The sequence below is a fragment of the Nerophis lumbriciformis genome, linkage group LG05, assembly GCF_033978685.3.
Source record: "Nerophis lumbriciformis linkage group LG05, RoL_Nlum_v2.1, whole genome shotgun sequence".
NCBI lineage: Eukaryota > Metazoa > Chordata > Actinopteri > Syngnathiformes > Syngnathidae > Nerophis > Nerophis lumbriciformis.
The window spans coordinates 28,030,828-28,052,096 of NC_084552.2; the positions used below are offsets into that span (position 1 = coordinate 28,030,828).

General features: G+C 38.6%; 2 protein-coding genes across 3 annotated transcripts in view; one reads left to right on the forward strand and one right to left on the reverse strand.

The window, feature by feature from the left end:
* Positions 1–4,811, forward strand: ostc (oligosaccharyltransferase complex subunit). The gene is made up of 4 exons (XM_061960958.2): positions 1–216; positions 562–655; positions 4,345–4,542; positions 4,617–4,811. The coding sequence occupies exons 1-4, from the start codon at positions 78–80 to the stop codon at positions 4,633–4,635; spliced, it is 450 nt and encodes a 149-aa protein (XP_061816942.1). The 5' UTR covers positions 1–77; the 3' UTR covers positions 4,636–4,811.
* Positions 4,812–5,281: 470 nt separating this feature from the next.
* The window catches only part of etnppl (ethanolamine-phosphate phospho-lyase), a 41,543-nt gene continuing 25,555 nt past the window's right edge, over positions 5,282–21,269 (reverse strand). Inside the window, exons 5-12 of one of the 2 annotated variants that reach the window (XM_061960956.2) lie at positions 21,154–21,247; positions 10,295–10,411; positions 10,123–10,205; positions 9,830–10,055; positions 7,447–7,601; positions 7,159–7,379; positions 6,999–7,079; positions 5,282–6,121 (exon numbers count right to left, since the gene is read on the reverse strand). In XM_061960956.2, coding sequence (XP_061816940.1) covers positions 6,099–6,121; positions 6,999–7,079; positions 7,159–7,379; positions 7,447–7,601; positions 9,830–10,055; positions 10,123–10,205; positions 10,295–10,411; positions 21,154–21,247 — 1,000 coding nt within the window. In that variant the 3' untranslated portion in view covers positions 5,282–6,098. Of the gene's footprint in view, positions 6,122–6,998; positions 7,080–7,158; positions 7,380–7,446; positions 7,702–9,829; positions 10,056–10,122; positions 10,206–10,294; positions 10,412–21,153; positions 21,248–21,269 lie in introns of those variants that run through there. The other variant, XM_061960957.2, reaches the window with a different exon arrangement.

Genomic DNA, 21,269 nt, shown 5'->3' on the forward strand with positions numbered 1-21,269 from the left:
ACACGTCGCCGAAGAGCACACCAACGAAGAAGAAGAAGAGGAGGAGGAAGCAGGATCTGCAAGAACAGGACAGCATCATGGAGACTTTATACAACATACCTTTTACTGTGCTGGAATGTCCCAATGTAAAACTGAAGAAACCTTCCTGGGTGCATATGCCGTCAGCCATGACAGTGTATGCTGTTGTTATTGTTTCCTACTTTCTCATCACCGGAGGTAAAGGCTAGCATGCTAACAGGCTAACGGGTTGTGGTAAGCTAGCATGCTAAAAGGGATGCTAATTTAATAGCGTGTAACAGGACACTAACACACTCGGCCTGCAATGTTATATCTAAACGAATTACAGGTTTGTGTTAATTAGGTTTTATACTTTGCTCGTAAAGTAGAAAAAGAGGCGAGTTAAAGTTCGAGCTCAGCTAGCATTAGAAACCCAGTTAACCAATTCCAAACGTTAAAGCTCCCAGATAGACCGCCATGTTGGACAAACTTATACTATAAGGTGTTTTACGTGTATATTTCTTTAAATGACCGTTTAATTGAATACGCGTCTTCCCCTGGCAGGAATCATCTATGACGTCATAGTGGAGCCTCCAAGTGTGGGCTCGATGACGGACGAGCATGGACATCAGAGACCTGTAGCCTTCCTTGCATACAGGTAATTACCCTTTTATCATGCAGCTGCTAATAATACTCAGATACATGCATCTTCTACCTAAGTAAACAACATGTGCTCATATTTAGGTCAACCTTGAGACCTGCGAATTCGGTAGATGGTGTGGGGGAGGGGGGATGTATATTGTAGCATCCCTGAAGAGTTAGTGCTGCCAGGGGTTCTGGGTATTTGTTCTGTTGTGTTTGTTGTGTTACGGTGCGGGTGTTCTCCCGAAATGTGTTTGTCATTCTTATTTGGTGTGGGTTCACAGTGTGTCGCATATTTGTAACAGTGTTAAAGTTTTTTATACGGCCACCCTCAGTGTGACCTGTATGGCTGTTGATCAAGTATGCGTTGCATTCACTTGTGCGTGCGAAAAGCCGTAGATATTACGTGATTGGGCCGGCACGCTGTTTGTGTGAAGAAAAAGCGGACGTGACAACAGGTTGTTGAGGACGCTAAAGGCAATTCCTTTAATATTGTTGTCCGGGCGGAAATCGGGAGAAATTCGGGAGAATGGTTGCCCCGGGAGATTTTCGGAAGGGGCACTGAAATTCGGGAGTCTCCCGGGAAAATCGGGAGGGTTGGCAAGTATGATTTAGGTACAGGCTATATTATTTCAAAGCGGGTAACAAAGCCTCCTAATGTGGCTGCTGACGTATGTGATAACATTTGTCGTCATTGTTGGTTGTTTTATTTTGTCAAACCTATTATTAATCCATCCATCCATTTTCTACCGCTTGTCCCTTTCATTAATTTACTTGGTAATATACTTTGGGTTGTACCACAGTTCTATCTACCCTTCTGTTTAAATGAACCATGCACTTATTCTTCTGTTGTTTGGACACTTTACATTAGTTTTGGGCGATTCTACACATTTAGGCATCGATCCAATCACATGGGCAGTATTGGCCATACTGATACTTGACATTTTAAAGATCATCATGTTTGGTCACAATTATAACCGGACAAAAAGTACAGGTTGGTTGTGTAACAATATCAATTAAATTCTCACATTATTAACTAGATCCACTCGACATCCATTGCACCGGTAGCCCAGAGGGGGGTCCCCACCGAGGTTTCTCATTGTGCCCATTAGGTTGAGTTTTTTCTTGCCCTGATGTGGGATCTGAGCCAAGGATGTCGTTGTGGCTTGTGTAGCCCTTTGAGACATTTGTGATTAAGGGCTATTATATAAGTAAATGTTGATTGATTGATAAATATGTAAATTATTTCCTTCTACTGGCTCTAATTTAAATTGTTTTTTTTGCCCTTAAAACCTCTAAAGGTCTTAGTGGTCACATGCGTGGACAGCACCTTTTAGCTCTTATTTCCAAAATTGTGTACACTACTGAATTAGGGTCTTATGGCCGCTTATGTGGACACTTATACTGCCATCTGGTGGTTTCAGAAGAGTATAACATACAATGGAATTTGGAGAAAAAAAAGTGTAAAAATAAGAATTAGCATGTCACTAAACATTAAGTACACGTTTGTGTACTTATGGACTAAGTACATCATATCAAAAGATGATTCTTAGTTTTTATTCTAATTAGGGTCCAATAAGCCCAAATAGCAAAGAGAAATAAAAAAAGCATATAAACAGCTTGGGCATTAAGAGGTTAAAAGGGAACTGCACTTTTTTGGGAATTTTGCCTCTCGTTCACAATCATTATGAAAGACATGACGGACTTAACTTTTTTTTTTTAATTGATTTTAACTTGTAAAAAAGTCCGCTGACAATGGGAGGTCCCATAAAACCCTATAAAAACATCCGAAAAGCGCCAACAAAACTCCATTTCCATTTTGTAACTTGAATATTAACCAAGTATTAGTATTTCTATTGTAAGTGCTAATGCAGACAAACTATTTATATTCACAAGCTTGTGTGCCTATATCGGCACAATCCTTCCTTGCTTGTGGAAGTTTATTGTAGATCATAAATCATGCCTCTCACCTGGATAGGAGAAGGATGAGGACATAATCCGACAAGTTGGTACATTTAGACCCGTGAATGGCAAAAACAACACGAAAAAAACGCTTGGCTCCAGCCCCCTTTTCTTTGCGAAGATTATGAGTCATTCTTCATCCAAACAGGACTAAAACAAGATTCTATCAGTCGGCATCCTAATGACAGCAGACATTGTAAGTGATGTTTGTTGGCTCTCAAGAAGTCTGCAGTGAGTAAAAATCATGACGTTGGGAAAAAAAAGCAAACTTTGTGATAAATTTTTTAAATTAATGAGCCGTGTATGCTTCAAATGAGCAAAATACATAAATATTATTTGTTGTTATAAATGTGCCCGTTGCGACATTACATATATACTTACAGTGTGTATATAAAACCTAAATGAAGGTGTTTTTAAGTGCTCTTATAAACAGAATAGTGTGATTTCCATAGGCTTTGTTGTAAGCGGAGTTTTGATCGCATTTATTTACAATTTAGAATGCACCAAAAAAAATAAAAACATATGTGCTGTTGTCTTATTTCGACTAACTTAATTGATCCACAAGGGAAATGGTTTCACACAGTAGCTCAGTTACAAAGGATGAAAGGGTAAGAATGGAAAGGATAATGCACACAAGGGCACAAAAAGACGGTGAAAACAAAAGGTAAAAGGTAGACTAAATATGTACCATAGTAGCAATATAAAATATAACATACTGTATATGTAATATTTACATATATGTACATACAGTATATAATATATACTGATATATTATATTTGAATTATATTTTTTATATAATATATAATAAATCCCTATTACCATCTACAATATTACAGTATATGTAACAGCTGCAGCAAAAAAAGGGCAGCATTATATAGAGAGTAAATAAATGGGTTGTACTTGTATAGCGCTTTTCTACCTTCAAGGTACTCAAAGCGCTTTGACACTACTTCCACATTTACCCATTCACACACACATTCACACACTGATGGAGGGAGCTGCCATGCAAGGCGCTAACCAGCACCCATCAGGAGCAAGGGGGAAGTGTCTTGCTCAGGACACAACGGACATGATGAGGTTGGTACTAGGTGGGGATTGAACCAGGGACCCTTGGGTCGCGCACGGCCACTCTTCCACTGCGCCACGCCGTCCCAGAGTAGATCCAGTTGAAAATATACATTATAAACAAAGAGAGGTAGCTAACATAGAAGGTTACTACATAAGAAGTATGAATGATAGGCAAAAAAAAAAAAAAAAAGTGCAGTTTCTCTTTAAAAGTCCTCCTGTGTCTAGGGACTTACTGAGTTTGAAAACAATAATTAAAATATATATTGATACTATACTTGGTATCATTACTCTCAATATTTGTATTGCTCTTCCTACCTTTCTTTACTTTCAAGAGTTATATCATACAGTTAACATATCCTCCTACAGTGTGTAGTACAGCATGTTTAACTATTCATTGTCCTTCAGTGATAATGATAATTGTAAGAAACATAGTTTATTTGCCACGATGGAGGTAAGGATTGCTGACTTAGAAGTGGCTTTGCACTGTGGAGTGACGTTAGCCGCTGGCAAGAATGCTACATTGCGCTTCAAGAAGCATTTGTTCACTTGTCGCTGTCATATTTGTGGGACAGAATATGTCATCAACATGCTTTATCACAATTTAACGATTTATCATCGGCCAAATTGATATCATTTATACGTATGGTGCAACCCTAATGATCATGTTTTTTAAGGGTAAATGGACAGTACATCATGGAAGGACTGGCTTCCAGCTTCCTCTTCACAATGGGAGGCCTGGGCTTCATCATCCTGGACCGATCTAATGCACCCAACATCCCTAAACTCAACCGCTTCTTGTTGCTCTTCATTGGCTTCGTCAGCGTGCTCCTCAGCTTCTTCATGGCCCGTGTGTTCATGCGCATGAAGCTACCGTAAGTCCATATATCCAATTCTTAGAATACTGTTTGCATTTGGCTTACGCTTGACGTGTTTTCCCCTTCTGTAGTGGTTATCTAATGGGATAAATGCACCAGCACCCTTGGATTCATTCAGTGTGGACTGATCTTGCTGAAGAGAAATTAAAGTTTGGACTCCAAAATCGATTAACAACTAGCACTGGAGATGTGTCAACCGTGCAGTGGAAAGTAGGTTGTTTTTATATATATATATAAAAAAAGAAATAAACAAGGAATTATCCTGACAGTTGCATTTTTGTCCACAATCCTACATTTGTTTTCAGAAAATCGGAGTGTTCCCCGAGGGGGAATTCCCCTCTGCTCATTTTTGTTAAAAAAGTGATTTATTTAATAATTAGATACAATATTAGATATTACAGTAGTTCCCTGCTGTTCTCAGGGTTATGTTCCATGACCCACAGAGAATAACAAACAACAAACACAAACATTAAAAAGCCTACTTTGAATACTTGAAACCCGAGATATGCCTTTCACAGTTATTTGACACATTTATAATTTACTTTCACACATTGATAAGTACAGGCATACAGTTTTGTACTTGCAAAACTTGCAGTTAAACATGTCTAGTCAAAACATTTTCCTGCTAGTAAATGTGAGTAAATTGACCTGTGGACAGCACCCTCTGCTGGATTCATAGCTGCAGCACTTTTTTTTTTTTTTAACCAGCAAATACTGCAAACAAACGGCTGTCTATTAACTTTCTATTTATCTACAAAAAAAAAACTAGTTACGATTAAAAAATATATGTACAAGCAGAACCACAAATAAGCAGAGATCCACTGTACAATGATTTGCTTTGTCACTAAAACACAAAGCTAGGATGAAAATGTTTTGTTCAGATAGCTTATTGAGATTAATCATTGGATATGTTTCTTTAATGCAAATATTGCATCAATCCTCCTCAATTTTTATGTATGCCACACAGGGTAGAAAAAGTTTGGACATCCCTAAAATACATATCAAACGTCGGGATTCAAAAGGACCAAATGGAAAAAAAGACACAAAAGCATATTTTTGTTCCATGGTGCATTCATTCACTTCAAGGGTGATGAAAGTGTCAAGTCTTTCCAAATATTATTGCCCATCTGAACCAGTCGCTAATTACACAAATAGAAGCCACATATTGCACCAGCATTTGTAAATTAAAGTCATATCTGATTAGTATTTAGATTAGTAGCACCCACTGAAATTAAACATTCTAAAATACAGTGAAGAGAAACTGCAAAATCAGCAGTTTATCAAACACTTGCTCTCACTTTAATTTAATTGAAGTTCTCTTGTTAATGTGTTCCGACCTTCTCCATTGTGACCCTTAATGCACTATTCCTCAGTGTGTCTCATTGAGTTCTCAATTATGATGAATGATAATGCGAAACAAAAGTCAAGTTATTAAAACAACAACCAAGCAAGCATTGCATGTTCTCTTAAATCTGCAGCGTATCAATATCAATGTTTTAAAATGAAGGTTTCTGGTCTCTTGGTGTTTTGAAGGGTTGATGTGCGCCGCCCTGCTATGATGAGTCACCAGTGGAACCTTAAAACAAAAAACATACAAATACATGTCTTTTTTTTTTTATTTTTTTTTTTTTTTACTAAAGACTATCTTTCCTAATAGAAGGCAGTATAGTATTTAGTGGCTCAACTCAGAATATTAGGTATCTGTTAAGGGTAAGGCGTTAGTCTCACAATTAATATGCAGCCAAAATAATACAATTTAGAGTAAATATAAGATACACCAATACATGTTTTAAAAAAGTCCCACAAATATATTTCATATTTAAAATATATGTATTTTAATTTAGTCTTTTTTTTTTAACAATAAATATGCATTTATTTGGTATACAGTATTGATTTGGATCAATGCAATTTTTTTTTTAATTGATGCTATTTGGATTGAGTTAATGATTGAACAAAATATATAATATAATATATATGATATAATATAATATATAATACATATGTTTATTAAAAGTTGTTTACAGTATTTAGAGTAGGTGTTTAAACACGTTTTTTTAATTTATTATTTAGTTTCACAAATTAACTTCAAATATATGCTGTAATAATTCTAAATCAATTTGAAATAGTATTTTGGTACACAAATCATGATTTTATAGTATACAATAAAATATGGTGTTTATTTAGGGTAAGGCTTTTATTTGTACCAATGCAGTCAATGTTTAAATATTGTGTTAGCCAAACGATGAATGCACTTTATGACGAAACTAGGATATCATAGTACTATCCAGTGGCACCATCTAATATTTTTTTCATGAAGGGGAGAATTATTTTGGGGTCCGGGTTCATTTAAAAAAATATGTATACATTTTCTAAACATGTGTACATTATTAATTAATTTTTTTAAAGCATGCTGTCTATTAGGGCTCAGGCCAATATTTGAGGAAACACGGTACCTTTTCTAAAGTGTATTTTATTGACGCCATTCACTCCATTTAGTAAGTTGGCTGTCTTCATTCCTGTTGCCACTTCAATTTCTGTGAAGAAACAAAACAAACAGATAAAAAGCATTAAATGGCGAGCCGCCATTTATGCTTAAGAGGTGTGATGTTGCACCTGTGAGTACGCGGTCAAGTTTGTCCACCACAAAGTCGGCATTGTTGGTGTCGAAGCACATGGGCGGCTTGAACTTCAGCACGTTGCGATGAGGTCCGTCTGCGCTGAGGAGTACTCGCTGCTCCTTTAAGCGATAAATGACCTCCCGGGCCTCTGCTGTGGCCGGGGTCAACTTTATGCGGTCCTTCACCAGCTCTGCCCCCACAAACAGGCCGCGACCCCTGCATGGAGCCCACATGTTTAGTCCTGCCCCTCGCCTACGTCCTTTATGAAAGTGATGCTTTTTACCTGATATCACCGATGAGAGGGTGCTTCTCTTTCTGAGCCTCCAGCAGAGAGATCAGGTACTCGCCTACTTGCAAAGCTTTCGCCTGCAGATCCTCCTTCACGATCACATCCAGGACGGCCAGACCGATGGCGCACGACACTGGGTTGCCTCCGAACTGGGAAATGGAAACCACGCACACATAGGAAAGACGCTATGATGGAGGTCAGCGTCCCCACGTTACAGTTACCGTGCAATGGACGCTTCATTTGGGGCACCTGCACAATCAAATAATTTGGGAATACATTAACACTTTTTAAATTGTAATGTATGATTCTATTAATTTTATTATAAAATATATCTACAGTACAGGCCAGAAGTTTGGACACACCTCATTCAATGTGTTTTCTTTATTTTCATGACTATTTACATTGTAGATTGTCACTGAAAATGGAGTTGTGGAGTTATGAACTTAACTGAAAACATGTTTTTTATTCTAGTTTCTTCGAAATAGCCACCCTTTGCTCTGATTACTTTTTCGCACACTCTTGGCATTCTCTCGATGAGTTTCAAGAAGTAGTCACCTGAAAGGGTTTTCACTTCACAGGTGTGCTTGAAGCTCATCGAGAGAATGCCAAGAGTGTGCAAAGCAGTAATCGGAACAAAGGGTGGCTATTTTGAAGAAACTAGAATATAAAACATGTTTTCATGTATTTCACCTTTTTTGTTGTGTTGATTCATAGTTTTGATGCCTTCAGTGACAATCTACAATGTAAATAGTCATGAAAATGCTTTGAAAGAGGAGATGGTGTGTCCAAACTTTTGGCTTGTACTGTATATCCTTTGATGTATTCATGATCGAGATTTTAAAAATATTAATGTACAACTATGTCTCAATGAATTTCCCCAAGGGGACCAATAAATCTAAATCTAATCTAATCTAATCTTAACATTACTACTAAGGGTGAGGGAAAAAATTGATTCGAACTCGAATCACGATTCTCACGTTGTGCGAATCAGAATCGATTCTCTTTTTTTTTTAAATCGATGATTTTTTAAAAATTATTAAAAAAAATAAAAATTAATCAATCCCAACAAAACAATACACAGCAATACCATAACAATCCAATCCAATTCCAAAACCAAACCCGACCCAGCAACACTCAGAACTGCAATTGAGAGGAGACACAAACACAACACAGAACAAACCAAAAGTAGTGAAACAAAAATGAATATTATCAACAACAGTATCAATATTAGTTACAATTTCAACATAGCAGTCATTACAAATCCCTCATTGACATTATCATTAGACATTTATAAAAAAAAAAAAGAACAATGGTGTCACAGTGGTTTACACTTACATCACATCTCATAAGCTTGACAGCACAGTCCAATATTTTCACAAAGATAAAATAAGTCATATTTTTGTTCATTTAATAGTTGAAACAAATTTACATTATTGAAATCAGTTGATAAAACGGTGTCCTTTACAATTATACATTCTTTTTACAAAAATCTACTACTCTGCTTGCATGTCAGCAGACTGGGGTAGATCCTGCTGATATCCTATGTATTGAATGAATAGAGAATCGTTTTGAATCGGGAAAATATCGTTTTTGAATCGAGAATCGCGTTGAATCGAAAAAAATCGATTTTGAATCGAATCGTGACCCCAAGAATCGATATTGAATCGAATCGTGGGACACCCAAAGATTCGCAGCCCTAAATACTACTTACATTTGAAATATGAAAGGAAATCTTCAACAGTAAATATTGCAGGACTTTTTCCACAAAAAATATTATATGACTACAATGTATAATAATCACTAATAATACTACATAATACACAATAATTCAACTAACTAATATACTACAGTGATTTTAAAATATTTCATTCTATCTGTACTTGCACTAACTAATATACAATATTTAATTAAATGATTTTTCTTTTATTGGTGCTTATACTCCTTAATATAAACTATTGAATTAAATCAAATTACTTCATTCTACTGAATATGAAAGGAAATCTCTCAATAGTAAACATAGCATACACAATACTAATACCACATAAATAATTACTACATAACTACAATGATTAGCCATCACTAGTATTAAATCATAATACACATATCTAATATAACTTCGGGTATTTTAATTAAAAATGATTATTTCATAATATTTGTTGCAAACACTTTACTAGTAATACAATACAGTAATGTAGAATACTACTAATATATTAATCATTGTTTCAACAACAACAATAAACAAACTTGGTGATTCGGACTAAATTCAATTATTTTATACAATGTATCGAAGATATTATGATTGTGGATATTATGATTGTGGATATTATTGCGTATGATACAGGTTATTTATTTCTAAATAATGATAATACGCTCTTACTGTATTAAAGTACTCCATCCTTGACGACATGAAGGCCTCAGCCACCTTCCTGCTTGTGACCACACATGACAACGGGTGTCCGTTCCCTATTGGTTTGCCCATGGTAACGATGTCGGGCACAAAGTCATCGCCCTGGAGTTGGAAGGCCCAAAAGTGGGTACCCACCCGTCCGAAGCCCACTTGGACTTCGTCTGCAATAAAAAGTCCTCCTGCTTTGCGCACATGCCTGCAGAGAGAGGTATGAGCGCACCAAAAGAGACTTGGAAGATGAACGTGTCTTTAGGAGTACGTACTGCGCCACCTGCTGGAAGTAGCCCGCGGGGGGAATGACCTGTCCGCCACAACTCTGCAGTGACTCCGCAATAATAGCGGCTACCTGCAAAAGAATGGTAATCAAGACTGAGCATCATTTGTATTCACGCAAACTCCCTTTGTGTAGTTACACTAAAGAATGAACCACAGCACCTTGCCTCCTTTGTTCTGCACTCGCTCTACGATGTCTCGGACTTCATCTGCGTACGCCGTTGCGGGATCAGGGTGGTCTCTTCTGTACTTGCCTCGGTACACATCTGGGCTCGAGGCCTGAGGAAGAAACACTGCAAAATAACAGCGTATGAACCTTTTTACAGATATGCAGTCAAGTGGTAACTAGGAACGCTCCAGCCGGAGGAGTTAATGTTTTATATCATAGTTTACTGAGACAGGTTCTGAAATCTGTGCCGAGGCTAAAGTTGGTAAGTATACCATCGTAATTCCTAGGCTGGGATGGGTGGGAATAGAAACATGAATAATTCTCTAGTTGTCTGCCTGCCACTAGTTTTTGACTTGTCTGCATTCAATAGCGTTACATTCTTTCTGGACAGCAAAAGATTTGCTTTTGTGCTGCTCGTGAATGTAAAAAGTGATCAAAGTGACATGTTTGTAGTAGCCAGGTCTCCACGGCTTTTGAAAGGACTTTTTGGGATCTTTAGGAGACCCTGGTCTGAAGACCGAAGGGTAGGGCCGCAACAAATCAGTGATACGGCAAGTCACTGACCACTGTCTTGAGAGACACAGGTGTTACCCCGGGTGAGGAGTCAGTTTAGCCAGAACTAACCAGCGCCTGGCTGGAAAGTTCCCGCACGCCTTGCGTTTGTCGTAGAATAACACATACATCACATTTTCTCCAGAGATCGTGCCATAGGTGCACATGCAATCTACCGAGGTGGCAAGTTATGACGTGACAAATCATTAGAGACAACAATCTTAGTGTCATCGGTCTCAGAGAGACGTGGTTAAACACAGATGGATGTTTTCCGCTTAACAAGGCATCTCCTACGAGTTCACATGTCACTCAGAATATATTCGTATATTCCACCAATCCGAGGCCTCTCAGCTGCAAAGCCACACCCACATATCTGCCGCTCATGCCTACATATTTCATACTGCGGAAGACGGAAACATGAAAGATGATGAATGATAAATCATGCCGATTAAGTTTCTAATTGTTCAAATGTTGGCTACAAACATGCGAGGGTGCATGGTGTGTTCAATAAACACATTGTTGGAAAATTGTCAAAAATGTATCTGTTCTTAAAAAATATGTCTTAAACGTGAGCTAAATAATGACACCAAGACCCAGGATAGCTGAGCTAAAGGAAAATGGGTTCCATTCCCAGTCAGGCCGTTAGTTAACTTAAACATCTCCCAAGTTTTGTTTCACTTCCATCGTAGTATATAAAGACGGTCTTCGGTTTGATTTGTCATTGGGGCCCGGAATCTTCCCTCAAGAAGACAAAGGATATATCAGTGGTTCACACTTGGCCACCAACAAGGGGTAATGGGTTTGAATCCTGGACTGGTAACTCGGTAGCTTAGAGAGCTCCAAAGTTTTGTTTAATCTATATCGTAGTTGTAACTGACACAGGGCTCCTCAATTTTCTCTTAAGAGATATTGTGTTTTACGTCTGTCATAGTTTACTGATTGCACATGTATGTGGAAAGAAATGGCTCAGTGGTTAAGACTCCTGCCTCTCACTCAGTAGGATTGACTTCAAATCCATAACCTCAACAATCTAGTTTTTTGTTTCACCTCTATCATAGTTTAATGATTGCATTTGTATATAAGCAAAAATCATAAATCTCATGAACCCAGGATAGCTCAACGGTAACCACTGTGGGCTCAAAATAAAGAAGTACCAGCTTCAAATCCCAGTTGGTTTGATATTTAACTTCGGATCAAAATTTTGTTTCACCCCAATCGTATTTTACTACGACAGGTGTCACAATTACATTAGTGAATGAGCTAGACTCCACGTGCAATTAGACCCAGGGTAGCTCAATGGTGAAGACCGCTGCCTCTCAATCAGTACTACTGGGTTTCAAATCCATAGCTTGGAAGATCTTGTTTTTGTTTCACCTCTATCATAGTTCACTGATTACATTTGTATGGGAGCAAAAAACAATCTTTGATGGGACCCAGGATAGCTCAATGGTCAACACTGTGTGCTCTACTACAGGGGTACTGGGTTCAAACCCCATACAGGCCACCAAGCAAGGGGTACAGGGTTCAAATTTCAGTAATGAGTCAGCATTTTGTTTCACTATCATTGTAGTTTAGTGAGACCGGTTTTCAATTAAATATGTCATTGGCAGTGTTGGGACTAACGCGTTACTGTAACGCCGTTAGTTTTGGCGGTAACTAGTAATCTAACGCGTTATTTTTTATATTCAGTAACTCAGTTACCGCTACTACATGATGTGTTACTGCGTTATTTTACGTTATTTTTTATGTAGTATCGGCTAGAAACAGAAGATCTGAGTGTGTTTTATTGGAGCGCTGCGGTGTCGTCCTTCTGAATCTCTTATGTCACAAGGAAGAGGGGCGCAGTGTGTGTGTCTGGGTGTGGGGAGGGAGGGAGGGAGGGGTGCGCGCAGCAGCATTTTTGAGGGAGGGGCGGACACAGAGAGAGCGACAGAGTTATGATAAACGCACATGCGTCGCCAGGCTTTGCTTTTTATCGATAGATTTATCAGATTTTATTTTTTATTATCTATAGCAGGGGTGTCAAAAGTGTGCCCCGGAGGCCATTTGCGGCCCACAGCTAATGTTTTAAAAGGCCCACAGCACATTCTAAAAATACTATTAAAATAAACAAAAACATAACAAAAGTGAAATAAAAAAGCTTATATGTGAAATGTTATTTAGAAAAAGTTGCAATGTTGACTAATAAAACAAAGCTGTTTTTTTTTTATTTCACACTGTCATTGCTCAAAACATAATATTGAATCAAAATCAATGTTATTATGAATTATTGACCTATCCAAGGTTCCGATTATTTCACATCAAATATTCCACTTTGAAAAATATTTTTGGTGGAAGATTTTGCATATTTTGTGTGTTTGCCATTAAAAACATAGTTTTGTTTGACAAAAAAGGGCGAAAAAAAAAAAAAAACAACATAAAAAAAACTAAAACATTTTGAAATGAGGGATAGATCTGAAGTTGAGATTTAAGCGTTAAATATAAAATGTATGTATGCCCTGGCACACCATTATCATCATTTCATGACCAATGCAAAACACTTTTTACACTTTTATACTGAAATAAATACACCTATAACTTATTAAATAAAAACAGAAAAAACTACCAGCAGCGGTAAAGTTTAGATCCATGAAGGAAAAAAGAAAATGAATTGATGTTTATAACTGAATACATTTACATATGTAAACAAATTAGTTTTCTTTTTTTATATATTTTTTTTAATGAATTAAGTAACGTTTATGACAACCTTTTTCCAAAACACAATATAGAATGTGAGATATAACAAGATAATGCATACATTCGTCATTTGTTTTCAAAACGCTTACAAAAAAGTGGGACCCCAAAAATTTACTGTGGGACCCCATTTTTATGACTTGATGGGGTCCCTGGGACCCCATTTTGAAAATTCCTAGCGCCAACACTGCTGTCAACAGAGGAGAAAAAATGCTTTATTTAAATAAATATATTATTTATAAAGCAAGTTTAAGTATCATTGGCAAATGTTCACCTCGTCCCGGCCTTGGCGTGCTGCTCGCCTTGTGTCCTCTTTTTGGGATTTCAGAATATGGCCAGCCTAGATATTATCACTACTTTTCTTTTGTCGAGCACAAAGAAAAGAACATTTTAGTTAAATGTAAGTTGTGTCTTGGATCAAAGATCCCATCTACTGCCCAAAACAGCAATTCAAATCTGCTGAAACAGCAGCTTTTGTCCACCAATAAGCCGCCCCGGACTAAAAGCCGCGCCTACGCTGCGCTAAAGTGAATGTCAAAAAAACGCTGCGCTAAAGTGAATGTCAAAAAAACAGTCAGATAGTTCAGTCAAACTTTAATAATATATTGAAAACCAGCGTTCTAACAACTCTGTCCCAAAATGTACAAATGTGCAATCACAAACATAGTAAAATTCAAAATGGTGTAGAGCAATAGCAACATACCGGTAATGTTGCTCGAACGTTAATGTCACAACACACAACACACAAAATAAACATAGCGCTCACTTTCTGAAGTTATTCTTCATTCGTACCGGTAAATCCTTCGAATTCTTCGTCTTCGGTGTCCGAATTGAAAAGTTGCGCTAGCGTGGCTTCCAAAATGGCGGGCTCCGTCTCTTCGAAATCATCGGATTCAGTGTCGCTGTTGTTGTGCAGCAGTTCTGTGAATCCTGCCTTCCGGAAAGCTCGGACCACAGTTGTGACAGAAATATCTGCCCAGGCATTTACGATCCACTGGCAGATGTTGGCGTATGTTGTCCGGCGTTGTCTGCCCGTCTTAGTGAAGGTGTGTTCGCCTTCGGTCATCCATTTTTCCCACGCAGTTCGCAGTCGTGATTTGAATGCCCTGTTGACACCAATATCCAGCGGTTGGAGTTCTTTGGTTAATCCACCCGGAATGACGGCGAGTGTTGTATTTGTGTGCTTCACTTGTTTTTTGACACCATCTGTGATGTGGGCGCGCATAGAGTCATATATCAACATGGACGGAGCAGCGTGAAAAAAGCCACCCGGCCGCTTCGCGTAAACTTCCCTTAACCACTCGCTCATCTTTTCTTCATCCATCCATCCCTTCGAGTTAGCTTTTATGATGACGCCGGCTGGAAAGGTCTCTTTTGGCAAGGTCTTCCTTTTGAATATCACCATGAGTGGAAGTTAGCATGGCAAGCTAGAACCACAGTGAAGGATGACTTCTCATTCCCTGTGGAGCGAATATTCACCGTACGTGCTCCCGTTCCACAGTGCGGTTCAGTTGCTGTGAAATACGGTAGTAATCCGTGTGCGGATGGAGAGATTGCGTCTTTTTATGACCCGGATCGTTTAGTAGGAGCCATTTTGTGGTCTTTACAGATGTAAACAGGAAATGAAACGTACGGTGATATCCGCGCGTTTTTTCTTCTTCTTCCGGGGGCGGGTGAAGCGCTTCCTGTTCTATGGGGGCGGGTGAAGCGCTTCCTGTTCTATGGGGGCGGGTGCTTTCCTTGGCGGTTGCTTGCGTAGAAGAAGAAGCGCTTCCTGTTCTACCGGGAAAAAAGATGGCGGCTGTTTACCGAAGTTGCGAGACCGAAACTTTATGAAAATGAATCGTAATAAAGCGCACCGGGTTATTAGGCGCACTGTCAGCTTTTGAGAAAAATTGTGGTTTTTAGGTGCGCCTTATAGTGCGGAAAATACGGTACAAAAGCAACATGCTTCGACGAAGCTAGTAAAGAGAGACACTTCCTTGGTTTATAGCTATGTTGTTATTATGCTGTTTGTTACTTATGTATGTTATGTTGCAGCTATTTAAAATAGTTTTGTCAATTTGTTCTGGCCTGAAATAAATTGGCCCTTTGAAACATATCTTTGTCTTTGTGTGTTGTATGTAGACCACATTGCTTAGCAGAGTTCAGTAATACAAATGCATGTCAAGTTGATCAACAGATTGTTTTATTCTCCAGTGCAATAACAGTACTGAAATGAAGGCTAAAAGGGTATTAACGGGAGCTTTAAAAAAAAAAGAAGTAACTAAATAGTTACTTTTCACAGTAACGCATTACTTTTTGGTCAAGTAACTGAGTTAGTAACAGATACTTTTAAAATAAAGTAACTAGTAACTGTAACTAGTTACTGGTTTTCAGTAACTAACCCAACACTGGTCATTGGGGCCTGAAATACATACATAAGAAAACCAAGGACTAATTGCAATTAGTCAGACCGAGGAGAGCTGATTGGTCAACACTCACAATGATTAATTATTCATGTTCCTATTCCCACCCATCCCCAGCCTAGGAATTACTGATGGTACACTTACCAACTTTAGCCTTGGCACACAGGAGGAGCTAACCCCCGAGGTTACCCTTGACTTTTGGACTATAGACTATTTGTTATGAATATTACCCATACTTACCTTTTTAACTATAAGTTAATTAACCAGCTACCACTTAGCTTTACTCTGTGTGGGGGAGGTGAAACACCCCCACATTGTCCGGCGTCCCCACTCCTGCATTCTTTGGCTTGGCAAGCCGATCGACCTAGACTGGGATTGAACCCATGAACCCGTTGATTGGGAGCTAGCTGTTTAACCATTCAGCTATCCTTGGTCTTTTTGAGACAAGATTTCGGGCCCCAGTGACATATTCAATTGAGAACCTGTCTCAGTAAACTATGATATAAAACTATACCTAGTTACTGCTTGACCTGACTGGGATTTGAACCCAGTACCCTTTGCTTGGGAGCTAGCTGTTTAACCATTCAGCTATCCTTGGTCTTTTTGAGACAAGATTTCGGGCCCCAGTGACATATTCAATTGAGAACCTGTCTCAGTAAACTATGATATAAAACTATACCTAGTTACTGCTTGACCTGACTGGGATTTGAACCCAGTACCCTTTGCTTGGGAGCTAGCTGCTTAACCATTCAGCTTCCCTTTGTCTTGTTAGTCCCAAATTTCGGGCTCAAATGACATATTTAATTGAGAACCTGTCTCTGTAAACTATGATATAAAAGCTTACCAAGTTTCCTATCGACTTGACTGGGATTTGAACCTAGTCCCTTTTGATCGGGAGCAAGCTGCTCTAAGCACTCTGCTATCCTTGGTCTTTTTAAGGACAGTTTTCGCGCCCCGATGACATGTTTAATTGAGAACCTGTCTCACTAAACCACAATGATAGTGAAACAAAACACTACTCCTTAAGGAAAATTGAACCAAGCACCCCTTGATTTGTGGTCAACGGTGTTAACCACTCAGCTGTCCTGGGTCGTATTAAGACACAATTCCGGGTCCCAATGACAAATATAATCGAGAACCCGTCTCAGTAAACTACAACAGAGGTGAAACAAAACTCAGGAACTTTGGTAAGTTAGTGATCAAGCTGACTGGATTTTAACTCAGTCCCCTTTGATTGGGAGGTAGCTGCGTTAACCACTCAGCTATCCTTGGTCTTTCCCAGGATGGATTTCGGGCCCCAATTACATATTTAATCCTGAACCTATGATCGAGATGGGATAAAACACTAACTTTTCCGACTGGAGCTTTGTAAGTTACCTATCAGGTCTGACTAGGCTTCAAATCCAGTAGCGCTTGTTGTTGAAGCGACGGTTTTATGGTGCGGATCCTTTTTACCCATCTGGGCCAGTGTCTTTTTGCACCTCGGCATTGATTTGATACGGACTCATTTGCCAGATCTGAAATCGTTTTGGGCCAAATCTGGTCCAAAGCAGAGAAAAACAAGGTCACATACGGCCCAAATATGGCACACATGCGTTACCCAAATATTACATTCGGACCAGATCAGGACCAGATGTGGTCCAAGTTATTACCAAAACTTTTTTGGCATTGATTTGCATCATATTTTAATGCATATACAAAGAAAATAAAGTTACTCTATTTAAAGTAATTATGACAATACTTGATTAGGTTTAAAAAAAAAAAAAAAAAAAAAAAAAAAGCTATTTATTGATGGTAACAAAATGCACCATTACATTCCAAATAATTAGCAGCACATTATTGTACAAAACATGTAAACAACATATCTAATAAAACATGAGACTTCCATTAGAATTATTCAAGTTTAAACAGTAAACATCACTATTCAAGTAGTGTTTGTTTATATTGTTTTATATATTCAGTGAAATTATGTTCTTCTGAGCTTGGTTTGTAAAATATATTGCAAAAATAAACACTCATTAAACAAAATCAAAATAAACATGATTGAAAAAAAATAATACACAATTACCAATCAGCTCTCCTGGAGTCTGGGAAACTGACAACATTGTAATTGAATAATGAAAAACAAAAGAAAAAAAATGGGATAATAAAAAAATGGGGAACAATGGATACAAATAACAGATACGAATAAATTAAAGGAAATGTCATATTTGCTTGAATTATTATCATATCAATTGTTGATGATTATTCTAAAAAAAAGACTTGATGTGTTTTTCATATTTGTTTTTATTAACCTTTGTTTTTTTAATTATCCAATTCCAATTATTTATTTCTTTAATTATCCAATTGCAATTAGTCAGACCGAGGAGAGTTGATTAGTCAACACTCACAATGATTAATTATTCATGTTCCTATTCCCACCCATACCAGCCTAGGAATTACTGATGGTACACTTACCAACTTTAGCCTCGGCACACAGGAGGAGTTAACCCCCGACGTTACCCTGGACTTTTGGACTATAGACTATTTGTTATTATTATTACTTACCTCTTTAACTGTAAGTTAATTACCCAGCAACCACTTAGCTTTACTCTGTGTGGGGGAGGTGAAACACCCCCACATTGTCCGGCGTACCCACTCTTGCATACTTTGGCTTGGCAAGCCCATCGCCATGACGGTGATTTGAACCCAGAGCCTTTGATTGGGAGCTAAAACATTAACTCCCCCGGCTAGAGCTTTCCTAGTTACCGCTCGACCTGACCATATATGTATACTGTATGTATGTATATATACATATATATGTATATACTGTATATATTTACATATGTATACACACACACACACACACATCTATAAGTACTTATATATACTTATACTTACTTACTATACGCTCACTTGAGAGATCAAGTGAAGGACGTGACTCATTTAAGTTCTCTTTTAGTACAGGGAAATGTGCATTTTGGTGTTTGAATGTTTTGAATTAGTTATTTTGTTTGGTGTGCTTCAGTTGGTTTTGTATTGTTTTGAAGTTGTTTACTTTTGCTTTGCATTGTCGCTGTTTCTTTTTTCTTTTGTGCGATTATCTTAGTGATATTTATTTTTGTCATCATGTCACTATCTTAATGCATTGTATTCTTCCCTAGAGGTCTATACTGTGTCAATTATTGTAACAATACAACACAAAGTGTATATGTTTGTATTTAGTCTCAGTGTCTCATTTGGTGTCTAAAACTGATGCGGCCTTAACACAAAACTTGCACTGGTTTTAGGAGCCATTTTATACCCAGTGGCGTTGTCAGCTTTTTCTTTATTTAAGTATTCAAATTGACTTGTTGAATTTGACCGCTCTTGCCACATTTGCCTTATTTCACCTCAGCGATCTGCTTTTGCCTTGTCCAATTTATTGCTGTTTGTATTTCACCAGTGGTTCACTGAAGCGACCCCGCTGGTGCTTCCTCTGTTGCTAACTTGGCACCTAATAAACAAACCTTCAACCTGCAAGTCGCTGCGGTCTCTGCATCTTGGGGTCACACCGCCTGCTGACATGCCAGAAGGTAAACATTTTAATGTTATTCAAATATTACCCTATTATATAATATAAGCACAATGCATGCCGTTATTTATACAATACATTTTTATGGGAAGATTTTATACTTTTTAAACAATTTTTCACATATAAAAAGTGAAATACACTATATTGCCAAAAGTATTTGGCCACCCATCCAAATGATCAGAATCAGGCGTCCTAATCACTTGGCCCGGCCACAGGTGTATAAAATCAAGCACTTAGGCATGGAGACTGTTTCTACAAACATTTGTGAAAGAAAGTGATTTCCAGCGTGGAACTGTCAGGATGCCACCTGTGCAACAAATCTCGTCGTGACATTTCCTCGCTCCTAAATATTTTAAAGTCAACTGTCAGCTTTATTATAAGAAAATGGAAGAGTTTGGGAACAACAGCAACTCAGCCACAAAGTGCTAGACCACGTAAACTGACAGAGAGGGGGCAGCGGATGCTGCTCCAGTTGCTACAGAGCTCCAAACCTTCCAATTAGCCCACATACAGTACGCAGAGAGCGTCTTTGAATGGGTTTCCATGGCCGATCAGCTGCATCTAAGAAATATATCACCAAGTCCAATGCAAAACGTCGGATGCAGTGGTGTAAAGCACGTCGCCACTGGACTCTAGAGCAGTGGAGACGCGTTCTCTGGAGTGATGAATCATGCTTTTCCATCTGGCAATCTGATGGACGAGTCTGGGTTTGGAGGTTTCCAGGAGAACGATACATTTCGGACTGCATTGTGCCGAGTGTGAAATGTGATGGAGGAGAAATTATGGCATGGGGTTGTTATACAGGAGTTGGTCTTGGCCCCTTAGTTCCAGTGAAAGGAACTTTGAATGCTCCAGGATACCAAAACATTTTGGACAATTCCATGCTCTCAAAGTTGTGGGAACAGTTTGGAGTAGGCCCTTTCCTCTTCCAACATGACTGTGCACCAGTGCACAAAGCAAGGTTCATAAAGACATGGATGACAGAGTCTGGTGTGGATGAACTTGACTGTCCTGACCTGAACCCGACAGAACACCTTTGGAATAAATTAGAACGGAGACTGAGAGCCAGGCCTTCTCGACCAACATCAGTGTGTGACCTCACCAATGCGCTTTTGGAAGAATGGTTGAAAATTCCTATAAACACACTCCGCAACCTTGTGGACAGCCTTCCCTGTAATAGCTGCAAACATCATATTGAACCCTATGGGTTAGGAATGGGATGGCACTTCAAGTTCATATGTGAGTCAAGGCAGGTGGCCATATACTTTTGGCAATATAGTGTAGTTTATTTCAATACAACATATGATAAATGTGATCATTAATGCTAATTTTAAAATGTTAATGTACTATAATAAACCAGTGAAAATCTACATTATTTTTCTCTAAGTCGGTCAGGGTTTGTGTTCATTTAGCAATTATGTAATACAATTTACATGTATTATTTTTCCCCCTAACGAGGTGTTTATTTGAGGTGACCTACTTTTGGTAGGTACACATTTCCCACAGTGCATCTGTCTGCACGTTTTCCCGTCCTGGCGCACACACGGGTGTCAACATTACGCCGACCAAGCTGAGTCATGGCGTTTTAATGTAGTGAGCCACTCACCACGTGCACAAATGGACTGAGGGGCCCGTTGGACAGATGGTGGAACTTGTAGGGGCTGATTTCAATGAGCGACGTCACATGACCGTGATAGGCGCTGCAAACCGGGGGGGGGGGGA

Coding starts and splice junctions, on each gene's coding strand:
- ostc (XM_061960958.2), top strand. CDS start 78: ATGGAGACTTTATACAACATACCTTTTACTGTGCTGGAATGTCCCAAT. Junction 217..561: donor CTACTTTCTCATCACCGGAG/GTAAAGGCTAGC, acceptor TTCCCCTGGCAG/GAATCATCTATGACGTCATA. Junction 656..4,344: donor GTAGCCTTCCTTGCATACAG/GTAATTACCCTT, acceptor ATGTTTTTTAAG/GGTAAATGGACAGTACATCA.